The sequence below is a fragment of the Ailuropoda melanoleuca genome, chromosome 6 (genome assembly GCF_002007445.2).
Source record: "Ailuropoda melanoleuca isolate Jingjing chromosome 6, ASM200744v2, whole genome shotgun sequence".
Lineage (NCBI taxonomy): Eukaryota > Metazoa > Chordata > Mammalia > Carnivora > Ursidae > Ailuropoda > Ailuropoda melanoleuca.
The window spans coordinates 51,027,913-51,052,987 of NC_048223.1; the positions used below are offsets into that span (position 1 = coordinate 51,027,913).

Sequence of the window (25,075 nt, forward strand, 5' to 3'; positions counted from 1 at the left end):
TGAGCCTGCTTCTTCCTCTCCCACTCCCCCTGCTTGTGTTCCCTCTCTCGCTGGCTGTCTCTATCTCTGTCAAATAAATAAATTAAAAATCTTGAAAAAAAAAAGAAAAAAAAAGAAATGCTTCTGTAAAAGACATTGCTCAAGGTAGAATTAGTGGATATCTACATTGTTTCCAACATTTAGATATTATGAACAGCAGGTAAGGAACTATCTTGGTTTTCCCATGTTCTTTCAGAAACTTTATTTTTAATCAAAAGAATATCAGATAAGCAGTTAAGAGATCTGTGTTCTAGTTCCTAGCTGTGTCAATTCTTATGATCTCACTTCCTTGTCAGAACTTTAGATTCCTAATCTTTAAGTTAAAAATAAATACATGAAGGTCAAATGAATTTTTTAAAAACTTAAAGTAAATCATTGCTAAAGTCTCTCCTAACTCTGAAGTTTTATTCCATAAATCAAGAGAGAAAAAATTTTTCTGGGGAAAAAGCCATAAAATTTTAAAAGGTAATCACCTAAGTATACATTTATAGGATGACCAATAGTTAAGTTCCAATCAATTCAACAAGTATTTCACTGAGTGTAAGTTACTATCTTTCACATTTTATTGCAGACAAAATAAGATACCGCTTCTATCCTTAAAGATCTTAGAATCTAGGAAGTGGAAAACACAAATCCATAACGAACTTTAAGGCAGAATATAGGGGATATTTAAAAATTTACAAACAAATCCTCCGTTGAATGTGTAGAATTATAAACCTGGACAGAGCAAATATTCTTGATGACATCTTTACCTAACTACTGAGTCTCCCAAAAAAAAAAAAAAACCCAAAAACAAATCATTCTCAGGGCTCTGAGAATTAGGGTTTGATAATGGGACTTCTTACTGTTTCCAGGTGCTGTGGAGAGGGTAAAGAAGATTCGAGACTATGCTTTTGTGCACTTCAGTAATCGAGAAGATGCAATGGAGGCTATGAAAGCTTTAAATGGGAAGGTAAGGTAGGACAAAACACACACACACACACACACACACACACAGGTTTCACCCAAGTGTGGTGCACAAATTTTATTCAGAAGAAGGATCCCACGAGTCTGTGTCACTCGGGCTTTCCGCACCTCTGACAAGACTGCCTGGGTCCATGAAGATGAACAGAAGAGAAGTGACAGAAACATGGTGGAGATGCAGCACATGTGTCCAGCTCCATCTCTAGTTTAGGGTGATTTGAACAAGTCGCTGACCCTCAATTTCCTTACAAAGTGGGGGATTGGAGTACATTATTTCACGGTGTTTTTCTCAGGCCCAGTTTTCTCTAGTTACTTCAAAAGATCATCACCTCGCTAGTGCAGTGCTGTGGAGGCTGAGGACCAGAAACTCAGGTCAATTCTGTTGTCCTTCTGCCCTCGGAGTTTGCTGTCCCTACTCTGGAAGGCTCTGGATCTCTTGCCCTTGCCAAGAGTGGTGTCTGGGCAAAAATTAGCTTCTAACATCCTTTCTTCTGACTTGTACATAGAGACCAATATCATATTTACTTATCAAAGCAACAAACATTTAAACCCTACTATAGACCACTTATCTTACTAAACAATGTCTGGGACACAAATAAACAAAGATACTTGTCAATAAGCTAGAAGTCTATGGTGGAATAAGACGAGTACACAAATATCTTTCATAGTTCAGCCAAATAAGTTTCATTAAAAAAATTTATATATATAAAAACTTATATAATATAAATTATATATAAAATATACAATATTTATATACAATATAAAATATTGTGTATTTATATACGATATATAAAATAAAAACGAATATATATTTATATATCATATAATTAATATATTATAATTATAGTAATATTATTATGGTTAATATTAATGTATATTAATATATTGATTATTATATTAATAAATATATATGCGGTAAAAGTCCAAAGGAAGGAGGAGTGGGCAAAATCTTCATGGAGATAAGAGATAGTATCTCTGAGAAGCCATAAAAACTGGGCAGAATTCCCAAAGGAAAAAAACACGGGCCGGTGATGGGTATTAAGGAGGGCACGTATTGTATGGTGCACTGGGTGTTATACGCAAGTAATAAATCATGGAACTTTACATAAAAAACTAGGGATGTACTATATGGTGACTAACATAATATAATAAAAAAATATTATTATTAAAAAAAAAACACACACGGAAACAGAGAGGCAGTCTCAGAGGCACGGAATTTGGCTAGAGCAGGAAGTGACTGAGGAACCGTGAATGTAGACCGATTCGGTTAGAACGTCACACACGTAGGGCTGCGTCACCTGTCTGGTTTTGCACAGTTAGTCCTAACAGCAGACAGATGGCGAAGGGACTAAGTACTCACTAAGGGTGAGTGTGGGGGAGGGGAAACGAGTGGAGGAACCAAGGCTCACAACACTACCAGAGTCAAGGTGACAAGGGGCAGGAGAAGTAATAGGAAACCTAAAGGATAGAGGACTGTGTGGAGCAGGTCTCTTTGGGAGAAGCAGGGATCTTTGGCCGAAGGACACAGCCGGGGCTAAGGGAGCACCTCCCGGAGCCGGTCGTTCAGTCACAGGCAGGTGGGCTTAGGGGCCACACACACATGTTTGAGCCCTGGAGGAAAAAAATGTACTGACTCCAAAACACAAAAAGAAAACTGTAAAGTGAAAGCGAATGCGAATTTAAATACATGTCCGTGAAGCAAAACATCATTTCATCTCCATCAGTGATTACGTTTAGTATCATAAAACTGTTATTACCTTGAAAACAATTTGTAGGTTGAAAATATTCCTGAGGATACAAGATGATTGCTGAGAAGGGGCAGTCAGTCATAAATTAAGTGCTAAATAATTACACTGAAATAATCACAATGGAAAAATACTCAAATTTTCCCCAATCTTAAGAGCTGGACATTTTATAACAATGTGATATATGATGAGTTTAAATATATTTTCAATATGTTAAAATATATACCAAATATTATCATTATATTTAACTAAATGTGGTATGGGAAAATCAACAGTAACTGCCTAGGAACTGTGCAAGCTTTGAGTATAGATAGGCATATTAATAGTTAACTTATTAAACAAGGTGAGACTCCGAAGCTTTTTGTGTAATGGAGTAATGATCACATATAATTAGGGAAATGAATGTACTAACAGTTGCAATTTTATGGAGTAGGAAGAGAGATGTCACTGGAACTACTTGAAAAGCTATTACAGTCACCCAAACAGGAAGAAATAGGGCGTAAGCAAGGGCAGGAATAGAAAGTAGGAGAAAGCTTTACACAGGGCGATGGGGGATGAATTCAAAACACCCAGGAAATGATTGGATGTTGGAGTGAGCAAGAGTCATTGGTTTTCAATATGGGAGACCAAGATGATACGGTCAGGGAAGCCAGAAAAGGAAACCTATTTAGAGAGAAAAGTGATGAACTGAGCTTTGCATTCAATTGTTCATCTATTCTAGAAATACTTGTGGATGTCTGTGATGTGCAAGGAATATACAGATTAATAAGATATCACCCTAGTGATGTGCAANAGGGAAGCCAGAAAAGGAAACCTATTTAGAGAGAAAAGTGATGAACTGAGCTTTGCATTCAATTGTTCATCTGTTCTAGAAATACTTGTGGATGTCTGTGATGTGCAAGGAGTTTTGCAGGGCTTGNGATTAATAAGATATCACCCTAGTGATGTGCAAGGAATATACAGATTAATAAGATATCACCCTAGCTCTTGAAACATCTAGACCAAATAACTAAAATACAATACTGAGTTTAAACCACTACTACGGGAGTAGATGAATGCAGCACAAAAACTATTATAATATGAAATCTGACTTTGCAGTGAAGAACCATTCCATTAAAAATGTCTCTTGCTATGGAAGTGCCTAGAAGCAGAGACCTATTTGGGTCTCTCACCTTCCTCAAGACAGGAGTGAAGATAAATAATTTTATATCTAAGACCACCCCATTCCTTTGGATACTCAGGTCTGTTTCTCCTAATTACATCAACACCAGTGTGAGATACTTGAATATCATCAGGATTCTCTCTCTCGGTGTATTCCAGCAAACATGCTGATACTGGCTCTTGATCCTAAAAAGTAGGACAGATACAAGAAACTAGGAACAAGCAACAACCAGGAAGCTCAGCTCTGTCCAGCAGACTTCAGTGATCTCAGAACCATTGAAGCGCTCACAAAATGGCGAGCTGCCACGAAATGGAATTCTTGAGGGAACGTTTCATATTACTTCTTTTCTTTATAAAAATAGAGGCTTATAATAGTCTTACGCAGAAGAAGCTACAAATGCTTCCTCACAACACCTTGTCCCATCAATGAGAAATACCTCAATCCTTCAAGCATTTGTTGAGGGCCATCTTTGTCTCTTGTGTAGTCAAGCAATACAGAAAAATGAGTCATGCTTGTAGCTCTACACACAGCCCTTTCCTTCAACATTGGATCTGTTTGCAAACTGTCAAAAGCTTGCATCAGAAAAAAACTTCTCTAATCATTCTTTTTTTTTTTTAGGATTTTTTTTAAATTTTTATTTTGTTACATTAGTCACCATACAGTACATCCCCAGTTTTTGATGCAATGTTCCATGATTCATTATTTGCATATAANGTATAACACCCAGTGCACCATGCAATATGTGCCCTCCTTAATACCCATCACCGGCCTATCCCAATCCCCCAGCCTCTGCCCCTCTGAAGCCCCGAGGACAAGTTTTAAGAAGCGTGTGACTTGAGAAATCTCAGTACTGCCCCTGCCATCCCTGCCAGTTCCCAGCTCTTCACCAGATCCAAAGGTACCTATACCTATGCGGAACAACACAGTGGCTTCCTCAATTCCTCGTCCTCAAATAGAGCCCCACTTTTTTTTTTTTTTTGCTATTATTGTCCCCTTTTTATTTTTATTTTTTTTTTTGATTTTTTTTATTATATTATGTTAATCACCATACAGTACATCCCCGGATTCCGATGTAAAGTTTGATGCTTCATTAGTTGCGTATAACACCCAGTGCACCATGCAATACGTGCCCTCCTTACTACCCATCACCAGTCTATCCCATTCCCCCACCCCCTCCCCTCTGAAGTCTTCAGTTTGTTTCTCATAGTCCATAGTCTCTCATGTTTCATTCCCCCTTCTGATTACCCCCCTTTTCTTTATCCCTTTCTTCCCCTACCGATCCTCCTAGTTCTTATGTTCCATAGATGAGAGAAATCATATGATAATTGTCTTTCTCTGCTTGACTTATTTCACTTAGCATTATCTCCTCCAGTGCCGTCCATGTTGCAGCAAATGTTGAGAATTCGTTCTTTCTGATAGCTGAGTAATATTCCATTGTATATATGGACCACAGCTTCTTAATCCAGTCATCTGTTGAAGGGCATCTCGGCTCCTTCCATGATTTGGCTATTGTGGACAATGCAGCTATGAACATTGGGGTGCATATGGCCCTTCTCTTCACTACGTCTGTATCTTTGGGGTAAACACCCAGTAGTGCAATAGAGCCCCACTTTTAAGCCTCTCTTCTCTTCCAGTAAAAACTTCCCTATTGTGCGGCTGCTCTAAGGAGGAAACCCTTTAGCTAGCTAGTGGCCAGAAAAGACCTGACAAGGATGCCTGTGCCACAGTGTTAGCAATTGATAAGATTTCCTTATTGGTTTCCTTCCACCATCATTGTGCTGTGCTGAGTAGTAGACATTATATCCCACCCATTATTAACCTAAAATTTCTTAGAATTATGTAATATGTAATTTAAAACATGTATCACGTAAAAGTATCACATAATTCCCTGTCACAGTGATTTTATCACATAATTTATAACCTATATGTCAGTGGCCAATACCCAGTTTTTTCCTGTCAAACCTGTTGCATATTATATGCAATTTTCCAACAAAACCCTCAGGGAGACTCAACCAGCACACAAACATGAACCCATGAAGAGACAGGATGCATATAAGTGAATCATTTAGTGAACAGAACGGCAAATTGACTAACACTCAAGGACCAGGGCTCAGCCACCCTTGGTTGTCTTCATATCTTCTCATGTTGCTTCTTTGCTTTCTATGACAGGTGCTGGATGGTTCCCCCATTGAAGTGACCCTAGCCAAACCAGTGGACAAGGACAGTTACGTTAGGTACACTCGAGGCACAGGTGGAAGGGGCACCATGCTGCAAGGAGAGTACACCTACTCTTTGGGCCATGTTTATGATCCCACCACAACCTACCTTGGAGCTCCTGTCTTCTATGCTCCTCAGGCCTATACAGCAATCCCCAGCCTTCATTTCCCAGCCACCAAAGGACATCTTGGCAACAGGGCCATTATTCGAGCCCCTTCTGTTAGAGGTAACGCTCATCAGCTCTTTTTCTAGAATAACTCTACAATTTCTAATCATTTATACTTCAATAGCCTTAAACACATAGGATGGACCAACTGGGAGAAAAGGACTGGAAAATCGTTTATGAAAAATCAAGTATTATTATATCAATAGTTGTCCTTCCATAAAAATCTTTTCCACATTACAACTGGTTATTGAAAAACTTTGGTCAGAACATAGCACAAATGAGTCTAATGCATACATTTGATCTTTGCCTGGGCCCATAAAATTTGTGCAGACTAAGTAGTTAGCTTCTCCCTTAATCATTGGACCACCATATTGCAGTCATATGTGACTCATTAGAAAACCCAAATGAAAGCAGGGTGATCTAAAGGAAGCCAAGTATCTCAAATGACAAAAACCATGTATTTGATGGTAACTCAGTGACATCATATTCATACATAATCACAAATTATCATACGTATTCTAACAGATATATGAGATATTTTCATCTGACCTCCTGCCAGGAATATGTGCTGTGCCTTCCAAAAAGCCACACTATTGAGGAAATCAACCTATTTCTCCAGGATATGGGGCACTAAATAGTAATATAATCCTACAAAAATTCCAAATGTTCACGCAGCTCTCTGGGCTCAGTTCAAGCAATATCGACGATAAGGAAAGCATTTCTTATTCTCAATAAACTACTTTTTCTCTGCCTAATGGGATCCTTCAGAATGGTTCTGCAAGGATAGAGTTAATGCCAAAAGAATCCCAGTTCTATCTTCCAAATATAACAGCACTCTGGGCAATTTGACAATAAACTATATTTAACTCTATCCTTGGGTTTTGCTTAGAAGCAAAGGGGCATATCCAGATTACTGTGAAAACAATTCTTTACTATTTTTCAGGAAAACTGAATTGACCATCCTAGGAGCTCTAGTGGTCAACAGTCTTGAAAGTTCCATAATCATAATAAAATCACTCCATGCAAAATTATTATGCAAAAGAAATCATCAGGTTTTCCTCCAGGATAATTTATCTATGTGATGACAAATTATGTCATTAAAGTATTGTGCATTTATAATCTGAAATCATATTATTAAATAATCCATACATTAAATATAAATTGTCAACCAGTTGTAATGTAGGAAAAAAAGAACTCCACTCCAAGGGAAAAAATACCTTATAACAAGAAAGGAATCAATGAATGATATTCAAGGATGAAGGGTAATCAATTTAATTTTGTATCACTTTACGCCACCAATAAGAAATCCAAGTAGCAACATGGCAAAACAAAAAATCAAAAGGAATCTATTAATGAAACTCAATGGAAATTTAAGCCTCAAATTGTCTGAACAGAAAACAGAAAATAGTGAACCTATAAACATGGTTTCTGAATGTTCAATATTTCCCAACTGATCATTGGAGATGAGATTATTGGGGAAGCTAGAATTCATTTCTGATTTACTGATCAATGATAAAAATGCAAGACTTATTTTAATACATGTGGTCATATCATGCTGGGATGTTTAAATACCTTCCCAACCTTTACTAGTGTATAGAGAAATGTCAACAAAAGGTCAACTGAAGATAGAAATTGCAATTTTTTCCTCTGTGCCAGTTTTAAAGTTGCTCATGCACTTTGAGAGTATGGCTTTCTTCCACAGATAGAAAAAAAAAGACAAAAAACATAAAAAAACAAGACACCTATGGTGAACCCTGTTATGTTGAGTTTCATTACATTAGAATCCTAGAGTTTTCTATGCACCTTGAGAGCAATGATCAATGTGACTTGGGCTAACTTTTCCATTACAGTAAGATTCAGGGTGATCTTCTGGTGGTTTGATTCAGTTTAATGCCTTCTTACATTCCTAGAAATTTACATGAATGTACCTGTAGGGGCCGCGGGAGTGAGAGGACTGGCTGGCCGTGGCTACTTGGCCTATACCGGCCTGGGTCGTGGATACCAGGTCAAGGGAGACAAGAGAGAAGACAAACTCTATGACCTTTTACCTGGGATGGAGCTCACCCCAATGAATCCTGTCACTTTAAAACCCCAAGGAATTAAACTTGCTCCTCAGGTAGGTAAAGTTATTCCAGAGTTACTTTCCTTAAGTCAGGCCAAAGACCATCTACATTTGCAGTTCATCAAATGATTGGCTTGATCCCTTCTTGGGCTTTTGTTATGTTTTGTTTTGTTAAATAGGTAACGTGGTCAATCAACATAACATAGTGTGAGAGAACGCTGAATGTTGAGTGCCACTGTTCCATCACAGGCTTTCCTATATTTCCTAAATAATCTGAACAACTGGAATGCGAAGCTCCTGAGAGCATTAAGAATTATCAACCGATACCTTCCATGAAAATAAAATGAAGCAAAGACCCTAACTCAAAATAAATGCTTACAATGTACAAGTTGGCTGCTGGAGAGTCTCCATGACAAAGAATGAATAGACCACTTTTGGTCTATTCATCTTGACAGCTTTTACTGGAAACACTGTGTGTGAGAGTAAACACCGTGTGTGAGAGTAAACACCATGCCATCCATGGACTTGTGTTAACGATGAGATGCCATCCATCATATCCAATTAGTCATATCCAATTAGGTTTCCCACGATGATTATGTTTGGGGAGGGGCATGATGGTGAATTTTTAATGCTTTATTTCCACAGCTCCGAGTTTCCATGTTTCTGCATGAGGCTGTGGTTTTTATTATAGGAAAATTAGAAGTTATAAAAGCTGTTCTGGGGTGGAAAGTGAGTAACAGGGTTAAAAATAAAACTAAACAGGATCTCTGTGAACCCTGAGCCTGTTCCCTGTGGGTGTGCAGTATATGCCAGACTCTCTGTAGAGACACTGGCTGAAGAACCCTATGCAGGTGTTCAGAGATACTGTTTGTGGACCCTAAAGGAAACTTCCCAAAACTATAAGCCCCAAATGTACAGAAGTAGCCTTATGATTGCAATCAAGTAGAAAGCATGGCTTTCTAAAAGCTCATCATGAGTATTATTTTTGTAGGATCAATGGCTGTCTTATACATACAAATTAGTTCATCTAAGGTTTCTGCTAACCCTACCCAGGCAATTAAAAATAAGGATGTCCCGCAGAATGGTACACAGAAATCATCTGTTTGTTCAAAAACCATTTATTGGGTATCCATCATGCACCAAGTATTGTGTTAGGTTCTGGTCATGGAAAAGGGAATATAATACAGTCTTTGCCATCAAAAACCATAAGGTAGGGGCACCTGGGTGGCACAGCAGTTAAGCGTCTGCCTTCCTCAGGGCATGATCGCGGCATTCTGGGATCGAGCCCCACATCGGGCTCCTCTGCTAGGAGACTGCTTCTTCCTCTCCCACTCCCCCTGCTTGTGTTCCCTCTCTCGCTGGCTGTCTCTATCTCTGTAGAATAAATAAATAAAATCTTTAAAAAAAAACCAATAAGGTAATCCAATGAGAGGATCCAGACACATCAACAGATCATTATTGTAAACTCTACTAAGTGTCATGGTGGAGAAAACACAAAAGCTTGTCATCCAGTGTATCTTGAGTTAAAATCCAAAATAAGGAACCTCATTAAGGACCTGGAATATTAGAAATGTTTTAAGAAAATAAAAAATAATAATCATTATAAATTCCACATAATAGTTCTAAGAGCTGCCATAGCATGAGAAAGAGTCTCTGCTTCTTATATTAAACCCAGGTTAGAAATTGGTCGTGGTTTATAGGGATATGTAAAGAACCACCTTTCCCAACTAACTACTGAAAGTTCTTTATTTAGCCTCTGAATCTCTACAAGTACGGCTTAGAAATTGAGGGCTATGCCAACCCAAACCAACATAAATGGAGCTTTAGCAACCGCATGGTGGGGTCATGGGCCTCCGACAAGAGCCGGGAGACAAAGCGTGCCCAGCAGAGTCAGAAGTTACAGTCCATACTCTTTGAGCACATGTTTGCATAACAGGCTCAAACAGGCAGGCAGAATGTCTGCCAGCTAACGCAGTCTGCTGGTGCCCAGGAACCTTCAGGAATGCTTTGTACACGACAAGAGATGTTCCAAAGCCAAGAGTGGTAACAAGCAAAAGTTAGTAGAGGACATAGGAGCAATCTACAAATTTAATAAACTGGAAAATGCCCTGTTATTGCAGCTGGATTCGTGCCAGAACCAATGATAAGACGCTCCATGGAGTCAGCCAGGGGCACTGTTCTGTCCCCAAGTGTTATTCTTTTCAGACTTAGGCCCTGTTTGGCACAGTTTCCTGAGTCTGCTGAATCATGGGAGTATTGGGGCTGGTGGGCCACTGAAAATGGCTTCAGGATGAAAAAAAAATGGGTGCCTTTAGACAAGATACAGTTTGGAGTAGTGATAAAGGCAGAAAAAAAGCATGCAGAAAGATTCTAAAACTCAGATCTTTATAAAAACACCCAGAGGTGGTATTTTGCCCAACAAGACATTGTAGCTGTCAACATTCATCTATTAATGCTCACCAGTAACTAGTAACCATTAAACTTTTTAACTTGAGTTTTTATGAAAATGTGAAGTTAAAACCCTATGACAAATGACGTGAAGTAAGGTTATTCTTAGGTTATTTTCTCTAAACCAATATAAACAGTAGGATTGACGGTAGTCACAAGGAAATCCAGCCACACTAGTACTGAAATGTCTTTTTTTTTAATGGAATAAATATATCAAACAAATCATAAAATTAAACTATTGGTAAAAGAGTTACAGCTAATGGACTAAACTAAAAACATATTAGAATAAATGGTGTGAAAATGATTTTTATGAGTTAATTGACATAACATTTTAAATGGAGTTCAAGTTGAGTTCATCTTAAATTTTATGAGTCATTAAACCATGTGGCATTTTATATTTTCTTATATTAGCTTAAATGCTGAAGATTAGAGTTTAAAACCCTGAAAGCTGGAGAAATAATGCAAATGTGACATTTGAAAGGGAAATCACTTTTTTTTTTTTTGCTCTTGTAGATATTAGAAGAAATATGTCAGAAAAACAGCTGGGGACAACCAGTGTATCAGCTGCACTCGGCTATCGGACAAGATCAAAGACAACTATTCTTATACAAAATAACCATTCCTGCCCTGGCCAGCCAGAATCCCGCAATGTGGGTAACATCTCCAAATTCCTAAGCTTTTAAGCTTTCTAGAATAAGAGTCTCTTGTAAATCAAGTGTATTTTACCACCATCCAAATAAGAGAAATATTTACGTCTACTACTTACTCATTTTTCATTAAACGCAAAGTTTCAGAGGTATATTTAGGATGTACGTGCAAAGTGGGAGACTGGCATCTCAAAGGTCCGGAATTTCACACAATGAAGACCGTGTAGTATAATCAATCAATAAAAACTGCAGACATAAAATGGAACAGGACTCAGAACAAAGCCCATTCTTTTATCCGTGTAGTATTTAGGTTGAACCATATGAAATTGCCATTCTGTACATGACAGCACCGTGCCCAGTCACTTACATTTTGGAGCAAAGATCCTCTCCGTTGGAGAGTATCACCGCCTCAAGCCTGCGTTTCTACATATTTTAGGAACCATCCTGTTTCATGTGTACCTTAGAAAAGCCATGTGTTACTAAAAATCATTGAATCGTGCACCTAAAAATATGTGCCAAGCCTTTCACATACCTTGCTTATCCATGTATCTATTTTTTATCTATTTATTCATACCTTTTTTAAGAAATTTAGATATAATCGAACTGCAACATTATATTAAATTCAGGTGTACAATAGAATGATTTGACACTTGAATATTTTACAAAATGGTCACCACAATAAATTTGGTTGATTTCCATCACCATGCATACTTAGAAAAAAAAAGAAAAGAAAATCCGTGTGTTGAGTTACAGGTGTTCTCCAGGAATGTCCTATCAACCACTGCTGTCCTGGGTCAGGTCACAAATATCCCTACGTGCGTATACCTGTAGGAGTCTTCATTGCAAAGAGAATGGAAACCACACACATAAAATTCCATCATCTGCTCATCACAACATACGAACAGCGGCTTGGGTTTTCTCCCATCTCTGCACCTCTAATGTAATGACTATTGGAATATGCCTTGCAGCCACCCCTTCACGCCTCCGAAGCTAAGTGCCTATGTGGATGAAGCAAAGACCTACGCGGCTGAGTACACCCTGCAGACGCTGGGCATTCCCACTGACGGGGCTGATGCCCCCAGCGCGGCGGCTGCCACCACTGCCTTCCCAGGTAGGGAAGACAGCACCCAGCCCCGGGTGTTTGAGAAACCCCCCTCGGTACCAGGAACTCTGGGAGTTGTTTTTGAACTCCACCCACAATAAACCTGATTTACACCATCTGTGACCAAAAACATTGGGCAGATGCGTGAACCATCAAAGTACAAGATAAGAGGAGGGAGAGGGGAGCGGAAGTGGGGTCTAGTCTCAGCTCGGCTTCAGCAGCTTTGTGACCTTGAAAGACCAGTCTCCACGTCTGGTTGGGTAGGGTTTTTACTTTCTAAGTAAGAGAGTTAGGAACTACCTATTAATAGTTGTTCATCTGCGTGCCAGGCATTCACCTAAATGCTCAGTGTGATTTATATTATGGCCAGTAATGCTCGTGACTCCACAAGACGTAGGTTGTAGCATGATGCCCATGTACAGCTGGAGGAACCAAGGACAGGAACGATGGAGGAATTTAGCCAAGGTCAACTGGCTTTTAAGGAGTCCTTGGACTCCCTGCACAACCCTAATCTTCAACTCAACTTGACTTTTATTGCTTTGCTTTCTGGAAGAAATGTGTAGATCACATTTTTCTTAAATTGTTTTAAATCAAAATCTCTGTGAGAGAGAGAGAGAACCTTTCAATATGTAGATAATCTCATTTATCTGTTCTATAATTTTGGACGGGAGCATATGCTGTTTGCTCAGAGTAAAGCCTATCTGTAGGTTGACCTGACTTCAGGGTCACATTTAAAGGCTCTTCCCCATGTGTTATGACCTACAACAAACGCTAATAATTTTTAAAAATGAACCCTCTAGAGATTAAAAGTGACCAGACGAGAAATTTGTTTTGGAAATCTTCCCTTACCAGTTAGTTTGAATAACCCCATTCTTTTTTAGCAATCAAAGTTCATTTCTTTTGAAGAAATTGGTCACTCTGACGTGTCATTGTGTCAACGTACCTCCCTGAAGACCAATTTGAGATCTGACTGGACCCAGACACAGGGTGTTTCTATCAATCCATTCAGTCATGTGTTGGTCACATTCAGGCGAGAGAACTGCTATATTCCTCTCATCCGTAACACCTGGGCTCACTCTCGGTTTTTTTTGTTTCTCAAAAACTGCAAATATGTTTTCCATCCTGGCAATTAACCACGCTTCACACACAAACATGACCTCAATTCCAGCTTTGTTCTGTAGAACCTGGAAAGATGGGCCGTGTGCCCCTGAGAGGTAACCAAGGCAACAGCTGCCACTACAGAGGGCAGGTCCCCTGGGCTGCCCTGGCACTATCAGTCCCATACTTGCTTTCCACAGAATGGGGTGTTGACATGTCCATCTACTAGGGACCTGTGCCAGGGTTTCTGGGTTCTTAGAGAAGTTTGAGCCCCTGTCTCACGGAAAGCTGCACCCCAAAGACAGCTAACTAATGTGCTATAAAAATAAATGAGCCCCTGTCAGAATGTTACAGTTTGCTTGCACATTGGAAAGGATTCACTTTCACCTAAGAATGTGTGATCTTGTCCTCCCTTCTGTTTGCTCCTGCAAGAAGTAAAAAATATTTAGGGCATGAAAGTTGTCTTGGGAATGCCTAAGAATTTGACAGCCTCTCATAACTTAGCTGTGGAATCAAGTAAAGAATAATAGGCTCCAGAGAAGAGAAATCTGTTTAAAATCCAAATACTCTTGCGCTTAAGAAAGTAGCCAAATTGAAAAAGAAAATTCAAAATCCCCAAAGATAAAATCTGCATGACACACGCACATATGCACACACTCACAGATGTGTATCTCTTACTCACTTATCTAGAAATACTATTTCCAAATTATGAAAGTAACTGGTAACACATTTCTCACATCCTTGGAAAACATACCAAACTTCAGTAGTGCATTAGTCAGCATTACTGGCCAAAGTGCCCAAGCCGAGGAGAGGATTTAATTTTTTAAAAAATAGTCCAGCCAGCTTCCTGCCACCACTTCCTGAGAAGCCACCAGAAAGAAATCAATGTGTCTGGGGTTGGGATGACTGCCACAGCACATAAACCAAATGGACTGGGGTTTTTTGGTTTCTTTGTTTGTTTTAAATCAGGTCCCTGTTTGTTGCTTAAGTAAATTTTTCCCCTTTTTCTCATCATCTTCGCATTTTTTGGATCATCTCAGAAATAGCTTAATTTTTATCTAAAACATTAACAGGGAAACATTGCTTTTGTATAATAGCGGTTATGCCGTTTCTCTAAAAGTGAACGTCAATCAGCCAGACATGATACTAATGTGACCGCACGTGATGTCCTCCGTACCACTCAAAGCCCTGGGCTGTTTGATGTGAGGACGAGCATCATCTGAATACACCGGACAGCTTGGTGGTGAAGCAAGAGGGTCTTTGCCCTTCACGGTTGGGTCTAAATGCAAACAGGCCAGGTATTTGCTTTTACAGAGCTATGTAGAAACACGGTAAAAGTTTGCATATTCTTCCTACCGGTCTACCCATTCCCTATACGTCTTGGGTAAAAGCAATGATTTTTAACATTTCGTTTAGGTAGGGGTCATGGGTACAGAAGCAGACCCACAGAGCCCCACCCCTCAGCCCTGCCAACCCATCAATCGCATCCCCTCCTTTATAAACTCTGACAGCCTCTGAAAAAGTTCTAAATTTCAAGCTTTAATCCACTCGGCATCCTGTTAAGTTTCCGCTTCTTGAACACTCTCCCCAGTGTTTCCAATCTTCTAAGCACGAAGTGGTTCTGGCACACGAGGCTGACCTCACTTTGAGGCATGCTGTCCCCTAATCAATGAGTCTACATATTAGGTCCCCTGAGTTCACTTTTTTAAATGTACGTACTAACTTTTGGCTTTAAGCAATGTTAACTTTTCATCTTCCAAGGAGAAGACAATAGAGCAAGAGGGAGCGAGAATGAATGGCTTCTGATGAGGTTTTCTCTGCCTCCTCCCCCTCCAGGATATGCTGTCCCCAGCGCAACGGCGCCCGTGTCCACAGCCCAGCTCAAGCAAGCGGTGACCCTTGGACAGGATTTAGCAGCATATACAACGTATGAGGTTTATCCCACTTTTGCAGTGACTGCCCGAGGGGATGGATATGGAGCCTTCTGAAGATCTCTTTAAGATAAGACACACAAAACTCTATCTAGAAGAAATAAACCTCTCAGTTTCCTTATGATCACAAGTCCTACTTTTTCTCAAGAGATGCCTTTCCCAAGACTGTACAGCTTATACTAATGGTAGAATCAGGATACAAGAATGTATTCCCTCTGAAATCAAATGTCAAGAAGTCTTTTATGTGACAGAAAGCTTAAGAGCCATTGTCCGAGAAGTTGGTTCTCCCAGGTTCCTGAGTCACTAGGGTGTCTGTTTACGCACCCTGACAACATGGAGAGAGATCTTTTAACCAGCAAGTGTTCAGGGGCTGAGCAGACCTGGTCAGTTAGGAGCAACAAAGGGAGGCAAGTAAACTCCAGAGTCTTAAGCCCAGCTCACAGCTGCTTTTGTGATACACAAAGTCATGGACAGGCAGCGGGGAAGGTGGGAGGATGCTTTTATAAAAATGCTTTCCTTGTTGTTGCCCATTGCATGGGAAATGTTCTCAGGGCAGAGCCTGTGAAAGACGGCCCAAGGTTTGATGGGGCCAGCATCGCTTCCATCTGAAAATTCTGCTGCATCAATCTGTCCCGGGTCACCATCTCCCTGACCCCTGTAGCCCCTGGGGACCACCTGGAAACCAATGGGATGTGTTGTGGATAAGAATAAAATGAATCCAGGCCCACTATTAAACTCATCAGCCCACCCCTCTTCTTCCATGGAACCCCCATCCTTCCCAAGGGTCCCCCAACATAATAATCACCCCAACTTAAAATGGCTTCTTCTCATCTTAAACACTGACTTGCCCACATGGATTTATTTTCATATCAGTCTCATTTTGCTCATGTCTAACACCATAAAAAAGTACATCCAGTCTACAGAATATCACTGAGGATGCTTTTTCGCATCCAGCAAATGGGCTGAAAAGTCATTTCAAACAGAGAAGTGAAGATCTACTCTCATTCCTTTGGTCTTTTTGCAGCAGCCAGACCACCACCCAGTGTTCAGAAGTAGTTATATTAATGTGGGGTCAGCCTTGGACTGTCTAACCCACTTACAGTAAATCTGCCACGAAATCTTCTCCCTTTCCTTCCTTCTACTTTCCACGAGTATCAGATAGCTTTACTGTATCTGAGCCCTTTGGTCTTGAAGCAGCCACAGAAAACCTTACACCCCCCCACTGCTGATTAGAAGCAGATTCTTAGACACCAGCAAGCGTGTTAGTGACCAAAGTTCCCTAGAGCTTTAGGCCTCTCTCCAGGAACATCTCATGGAGATGCAGGAGCAATAAAAACTGGGATGGAAGGAATAGAAGGCACTGCTTTCTTGCCATACTTATAAATGACTGCTTTTTGTTCAAAACAGAAATAATCGAGGTCTGAACTCCAAATACTTATCACCACGGCTTCTGTCTCATTAGTGATTTAAGACATACAGCACCAGAATTTCCAGTTAAAAAAACCCCTGGGCCCTGGTACAATCCTATAGGACTCAACAGAAAACAGAAACACAAAGACAGACAAATTTGTCAACTCTCAAATGGAGTCCTGTGATCCAACATCAGCCCAGATTCCAGTCAAAATCAGCTAAATTCCAGTAACAATTAAAATTCCCTATAACCTTTCAGTTCTGTTAACTCCAATCAGACATCAAAGGCCTCAAGGCTACAGCTCACATTCTGAAAGGCTCGGTACTTTTGGCATTTATGTGTTTTTCCCTAGGCCAGTGGTTCCCAAACCTGGCTGCACTTCAGGAACACCTGGAGTGCCTTGCAGACTGCCAATGCCAACATGGTGCCCAAAACCCATTACAGTAGACTATCATGGGGCAGGAGCCTGGTGTCAGTATTTAAAGATCTTAAGTGATTTCAATGTGCAACTAACTTTGGGAATGGCTATAGTCTTTCTATTTCAACCCTCTCCCCTAATGTTTTCCTTATTTATTTCACCTTCATTAAATAGAAAAATGCAAGAAAAATTTGTCTAAGTTCAAACAGATAGCCAAATCATATTTTTATAAATATTTATCTCATAAAAAGTACAAATTTGAATATAATTCATATTGGCTTCAAACTAACTCTTGGACAAAACTAATTTTAAAACTGAGAGAGAAAAATTCCTCCATCAGCAACTCTTAGGTCCAAATCAACATTCCCCTATAGACCCGCTTTTATACTCAAAAAGAGTAATGACATGGGGGCAGGCAAGTTCCTGTTTAGTCCAAAAAAAAGACTCCAAATTCCAAGAGCAAAAGTTTTCATGTTCTTTAAAATCTTTGAAAATAGGAACAGTGCCCTGGATGTCTAGCCAATGCCAAATAGAAGGTCTGATCCAGAAGAGAAATGTAATCAGAATGAACAGTTAGTTAATACAGGAATCTCTTATGAGAAAAATCTTTATTTCAGATCAAATCATCACGATTTTTTTTAAAGGCTAAGAACAGAAACCTAAATATACAAAAACAGCAAAGTATCAAGAAACTTGCTCCTGGAACACCATCTCATTACTTGCTTAAGGAAACACAAGTATTTGTACATTTACCTCCTAAGGACTGATATTATTCGAGTGAGTAGATGTGGTTTTGCTTTTTACTGAAGTTTTACTTCCCTCTAGTAAAATCTAGAGAATACTTTGAATTCCATTAGAACATATTCATAGAAAGTATCAATGTGTCCACTGTGCCATCTGTATTTACTTTGTCCAAATTAAGTACCGTAGGACAACTATACAGCTCTATAAACTCACAATACAGCTACAATGAGTTTGAAACTTTTAAAAAATGGGATCATTAAAAATCATGTGTGGAACCAAAGATTTATTTGGCATGATGTCTATACTTTTAGACTTCAGATATTAGCACCTATCTAATACCTATTATATCTTGTGCATCATTATCGATTTTTTTTTTTTTGGTTATTTCTTCCTTGCTTCCTCAAAAAAAAAAAAAAACCTCTTTACATAAAGAGGAAATTAAAATGAGTCAACCAACCAAAAATAAAAATATAATGAGCGAACCAACCAAGTGATAACAGAATATCTAAGCCAATAATTTAGACGCATCTAGTAAGAAAAAAGTTTCTAAATTTTGGTAATTAATAGCTTAGTGAAAATTAAAATCAACCAATGTTACTTAGAAGGAAGTACAGCAGCAGTCAGATTGGACATCTGTTTTCTCACCTGTAAAAATGCTGCATATTCTGAAATTGTTATACTTCTCTCTCACCCCATTACTGTAGCTAGAAGACCATCTTTAACTGCAACAAGATACCCATTCTTTTACATAGCTAGTTTTCTTCTCCCACCCCTGCCCAGTCCTGGTATCATGCCAAACCACACTGTGTTGGGATAAAAGCACCCAATATGCTGCTAGAAAGCTACCTCGTGTTAAGAAAATACTGACTTAAAGACGTATCTAACAAACCATAGTTCCTTAACTTTTTAATGGTGGATGGAGATCACATTATAGCTATGTATTAGTAATAGTTGCTCAGGAAACTAGTTTTAGTTTTACTTAGAAGTTTAAAAAACACACACACATTCTTCCAATCACATAGATGAGCTTTTCATAAATATTGCTTCAGTATAATTTTCAATTCATGTACATTTTCACTCTGTTTTTCAGTGACGGTTTTATAGTTTCACCTTGAAAACTGGGTCACAATTTGAATCCGTGGGGGACAGGGGGATTCTCCAGGGTGCCTTTTCAAGAATGAGGGTTAGTAAAGAAAGTTAGTATTTTGAGTAAATTGTCTTTGTATCCAAAGCTACAAAGTTTGATAAAATGCATTATTGCCGTGCAACTCCAGGCTTATCCAAGATTTCCCAAAAGTAACTTACAACTAAAAGTGGACAATGTGTCCCAGGATTCACGTGAGGCTATGATCACTCATCCCTTCCTTGTATTCCTACAAAAATTCCCAGGAGATGAAATGTACCTACAACTTTACCTGGAGACTTGGTACTTTTTCTGTCTTGTGGATACATTTTTACCTATTGTAGATACATCTGTCCAAGACAAAACTAAGTTTCACATGTGACACCTTACGTGAATTTTGTGATAAATACTCTTAAAAGAAAACACTAAGAGCATGATTTAGGCATTTTAATGTACTTACTGGAAGACAGAGGAACTAGGCAACCAACATTCCCAGCTGATGTGTAATAGTACGTGTTTCATTGACCTGATCACCAAATTTGATGCTGAGATTTTACTTCATTCTAGTGACCTCTTGAGAATGCTTCAAGCTTTATAAGAATATAGCCATAAAAAATGTAATATGTCCACTAGGATATATGTTTATATTTGCCAACATTAGAATACAGCAAAGCAAGTCCTGCTATAATGAGTAAAACCATTAGGAAAATGAGATTTTTTCCAACCCCCCATGCCCTATCACTTTACTTATGGAGTAAGACATTTTTTAAAAACTCCATTCAATAAAAACATGGATACAGAATATTCTATTGCTCCCAAAATGCCCATTTTAAAAGCCATCTTTTTCTTACAGTGTTTATACAGAAAGTAAAATGTGTGAGTTTAATAGGGACAGCAGTGCATACCTTGAACACATAGACTCATTTATGGGAGAATGCAAACTTTATGCGTCCCGAGGTCACCTCAGTTTTGTAGGAAAGATAAAAGAAAACCTTAAACCTCAGCTAATAGTGAAGAGAAATTAGTAGCCAATACAGAAGTGAAAAATAATTCAGTTATTTTTCTGGAAACCAAAAGTCTCCATTCATTCAAATGTGCCTGGAATGAAATCCAGAACACTTCCACATCTCCCTCACTTTTCTCCTATTTTGGGAGATAAATCCAGAAAAAGAATATGCCTTGTTCTCTCTTCACATATGTTACTTTGTCTAAGGGGAGGGGAGATGCCAAGAAGCAGCTCTTTAAAGAAATAGGCGGCTGGCAGGAACTTCTTGGAGCCTGAAGAAGGTCAGCCCCACTCAGGGTTTAGCCACGTCTCCGGGGTGATGGTACGTCCTGGCTTGCTGGGACAGCCCCGCCTTATGTCTGTTGTCCCATTTTCTCCATGTTAACGATAGCCCTTCGTACTCACAAATGTGTCCCAATTCAGACAATGTACAGATGGGGTCATCTTTATGGCTCCTTTTTTTTTCTTCTCTCTTTTTTAAATCTTGTAGAATTGGCTTTATCCTCTCCAGAGCCGGTACATATTAAATGAAAGGGCCCAATGACTTCTTTCTGACTGGGATGGGAGCCTCGTAAACAGAGAGGAACATGTCATCTTCTCCTTCCTGATCACCCTCAAGCCACTCTCCAGCCAGTGACTCCACACTCAACCCCTTCCTGGTCCCATTGTCCTTCACAGCCCCTGGGGTCTGGGTCCCAAGTTCTGCCTCCAGTGGACAGAGCAAGCAGCCCCGTGGCCAGATTGGACAGGAGACAAGATGAAAGACAGGGCATTCGACCCCTCTAGGGCCTCAGAGGATTTGCTGGTTCCTTTCTTCCTTAAACCAAGCCCCTCACATTGCAAACCAGAAAGGACTTCCAATGTAAACCTTCATCTTTCAAGGCTCATTGCCTTTTTCCCTTCCATGTTTTACAGGTTTGCTCAAACCTTTGCATCTCACTTTGCTGTTATAGTTACTCATGAGCTCTTCTTTACCAAAATTCCTCCTATAATCTCATACCAAGTTTCAAATATTTCTTAATGGAAAATAATATTGACAGATATTTTCCTTTTTTATACAACTTCCTTTTTACTCTTTCATTATTTTCTTCACTAAGAATAAACAAATTATAATCTCTATCGCTATAAACCCACAAACCTGTACTTCGCAGAATGGATGATCAGTCTGTATTTACTATGCACCTTCTCTTATGCCTGAAACTATGAGTGTGTGTGTGTGTGTGTGTGTGTGTGTGTCCACAGTGGGGGACACAGTCTAGTGACCTGTTCTGCATTTTTATAAACAATATAATTGCACTTAAGTTCACCAGTCTGTAGCTTGTTTCACTTAGTCAGAATCCCCACAATTAAACCAACTCTCTTCTAAATTTTAAGTTTCAACTATTATTGCCAAATACTAGGCGGGCAGAGTAAGCCTTTTTAAAGATTCACGTAACTCTTCACCTACTATTGTTATTCAAGTAAGATGAGTTACCAAATACATTCCCCAAGAGGAATCCAAAAGTGCAAAAAAATTTTTAAAAAGAAGCAATTTTCATTAGCAGCCCAGAAGCTTTAAAATACACCTTAAAAGACAGAATTGACAAGTTCACATGCTGATTTCTGATGTTAAAGGGCAGGTACCCATGCTTTGTTAGTCACTTGAAAACATTTTGGTTATTAACTATTTTTGTTTTCTAAATATACTCATGTTTATAAAATTCAAAAATTTAACAAGCCTTATCTATACTTATATGTTTTCAATAAACGACTTGCAAGGATGCATACATGCTTTTTTCAAATGTACATTTTATTTTGAAAGTTGGCACTTTCTACTGTAATTCCTAAGAGATTTGGGGGAATCTTAGGAGAAGAGCCACCGATAAGTGTATTTCAATAAGTGTATTTAAATCAATCCATCATTGTCACTGGTTTAAATGTTTCATGTAATTATTGGTATTTTTGTTTCTATTCCTTCATGAGTTTTCAAATGTACATTTTTTTTCTACTTTTCTGACTGCAATAGAGCCAGACATCATTATCCCCTATCAGTGAAAACAATGATGTTATCAAAATGCGTTTCTGGTTTCCAGGTGTTAAACCGCCCCTTGCTTCTTTTCCTTGTTGTTATTAATGACTTTATTTATGTGAAGTTAGTTAGCTGAGGTACCAAAAAAGAGAGAGATTAAAAACAGTATTAAAGAATGTGCATAAGGCACTTATTTTTGTACATTGAGTACGGTATTTTATAGAGCTCTGATCTATCTAAATATACTGAGTAAAATTACAACATCCGTTCATTAGGAAAACGATCACGGGTTTGGAAGATATAAACATAATGGTACCACAGAATCATAAATCACGTGAAATGAGAAGTAATGCAGTATTGTGATGACTAGTGTAATTTCAAGATGATAACATGGTTTCAATTGAATTTTCAAGTAACATTATAAAGTTTTAAAAAGTACCAATGTGAGTTGCTGATTTTTTTTCTCTCTCTCCTGAATGCCACAGTTTTACTTTTTTGAGTAAATACCTCAATATTAATGACCTATAATTACAGGTACCCTTTTGGTGATTTCTTTACGTTTGCATCTTTTATAAAAGTTCCCTCTGGGGCATCTTCTGAGAGGAAAGTTAACGTTTAATAATTAGGTGCATTATTTTCCAATGGATAAAGAAAATAGGAGAAATACTCAGAAACTACAGATAATGAGAAAGCATGCCTCAAAAGGTCAGTGGGCATGAGGCCAGCATTTGCCCATCCCTAATGGACAAGACCAGTGGTCAGAAACTATCCCTCCCTCAAAGGCCAGAACCAGTTGCTTGTTGGTCCTTGAGCTAAGAATGGTTGTGAGCTTTTCGAAGGACTGAGCCAAGACATTGTTTACATTTTAAAAGGTTGTTTAAACATAAAGGAGAAATCTGTGACAAGACCATGGACGGCCCACAAAGCCTAAAATATTTACCATCTGGCCCTTCACAACAAGTTCTCCAACCCTGCACCAGGCCAACACCCCTATTTTGGCTTCTGTTACAGGTGGCACCCCACTTTTAAGTGCTACATTCTGAATTCACTAGGACTGGGCACTACCCAGAATGGTTTACATCAGGTAACAATTTACCGTCCCTCGCCCCGGAAGTCCCAACAGGTAGTACAATGTTGGTATAATGCTTCACGGTGTCAGGATCAGGAGGTCTTTCTTCTTGTTATCCTTACTGGTAGGAGGTCGATCTCATGGCTAAGATGATGAAATGTACATTCCAAATAGGGTAGAGGAAGACATAAAGAAGGAGAGGGAAGGACCCCTAACTAGTCTTCCCTTGAGGAGACTGACTGCACATTACCACACTTTGCAGTGGCTGACACCCCACTGAGCAGCACGTGACCACATGGCCACGCCGAGGAACAGGGGAGGACGTGAAATGTCATCCTCATCTGGGCAACTATAAAAAATCACTTTGCTATGGAAGAAAGGAATAATGAATATTGAGAACCAGCAGAGTTTGCCATAACACCTACCCCTCCAGGAAAGTGGTGAGGGCTACATGAACTAAGGCCCAGGAGGTCAGCTGACACCCCTTCCTTCACCAACGACAAGGTAACTGGAGGTTGATCTCAGAATTTCTTGATGCCTTGCAGGGGTCCCCCCTCGTGGTATTCCCACCATTGTGTCATCTCCTCCCCCAAAGGCAGGCTGGACCTGGCGGCTTGCCTCTAACGAACAGAACTCAGGATAGCACTTCTTTTTTTTTTTTAAAGATTTTATTTATTTAACAGAGAGAGACACCCAGCGAGAGAGGGAACACAAGCAGGGGAAGTGGGAGAGGAAGAAGCAGGCTCCTAGCAGAGAAGCCTGATGTGGGGCTCGATCCCAGAATGCGGGATCACGCCCTGAGCCAAAGGCAGACGCTTAACAACTGTGCCATCCAGGTGCCCCAGGATAGCACTTCTAAGATGAGGTTGTAACACACCATGCTTGCCATCGCGCCAGCCTCTCGCTGGGTCTTCCTCGCTCACTCTGATGAAGCCGGCTGCCGGGGCCATGAGTTGTGCTGTGCAAAGGGCCTTATGGCAAAGAACAAGAACGGAAGGCAGCCAACAGCTTGTGAGGAACCCAGGGCTGCCCACAGCCACGTGGCTGGGCTTTGGAAGCAGGTGCGGTCTCAGGAGAGCCTTGACGGACCACCGCCTGGGGCAACACAGTGACTGCAGTGGAGGAGAGGGCCTGGAGCGCAGGCTGGAGCTGTGGGCCACCCAGAGGTCTGCCCTACAGAAGCCGTAGCTTACTAAATGTTTTCTGAAGTTACTAGGTTTCAGGGTAATCCGCTGTGAACAGTAGACAACCGACACAAAAGTAAAGAGGTATAAGGTTCCGCGGAAAGCAAATGTGTTTATCGGCAGAATCGCTGAAGCTGTTATGCAAAGTCAGAGAAACCAACCCAAGTTTCTTGAAGTTTTTATTTGAATTCCAGTGAGTTAATGGTGTTCTATTAGTTTCTCAGATGAAAAGTATAGTGATTCAGCACTTCCATACAACACCCTGTGAAACCCACCCGAGTTCTGAGTTTATGAATAACTTGCTGTTGTCAGTATGCAGGGGCAGATGTCCAGGGCTAAGGAGAATCAAAGCTATGGAAGTTGTATATGCCTCTAGGAGGTGCTCAGAAATGCTGATTGAGTGGAAAGAAAAAAGGAAGGGAGGGAGGGATTAGAGTGAAGGATGCTGGGAAGCAGAGAAGGAGGGAGAGAGGGGAGGAGGGAAGGAGGGAGGAGAGGAGGGAGGAAGGAAGGAAAGGGAGACAGGAGGGGG

General features: G+C 39.8%; 1 protein-coding gene and 1 long non-coding RNA gene across 2 annotated transcripts in view; both read left to right on the forward strand.

Annotated features, from left to right (window-relative positions):
- Positions 1–20,325, forward strand: part of A1CF (APOBEC1 complementation factor) — an 84,892-nt gene extending 64,567 nt beyond the window's left edge. The window contains exons 8-12 of the mRNA XM_019794313.2: positions 6,079–6,352; positions 8,203–8,408; positions 11,316–11,452; positions 12,418–12,560; positions 15,486–20,325. Coding sequence (XP_019649872.1) covers positions 6,079–6,352; positions 8,203–8,408; positions 11,316–11,452; positions 12,418–12,560; positions 15,486–15,637 — 912 coding nt within the window. The 3' untranslated portion in view covers positions 15,638–20,325. The remainder of the gene's footprint in view (positions 1–6,078; positions 6,353–8,202; positions 8,409–11,315; positions 11,453–12,417; positions 12,561–15,485) is intronic.
- Positions 20,326–22,966: 2,641 nt separating this feature from the next.
- LOC117802582 overlaps positions 22,967–25,075 on the forward strand; it is a 3,605-nt gene continuing 1,496 nt past the window's right edge. The window contains exons 1-2 of the long non-coding RNA XR_004625943.1: positions 22,967–23,374; positions 23,622–23,863. This is a non-coding gene — a long non-coding RNA (uncharacterized LOC117802582). The remainder of the gene's footprint in view (positions 23,375–23,621; positions 23,864–25,075) is intronic.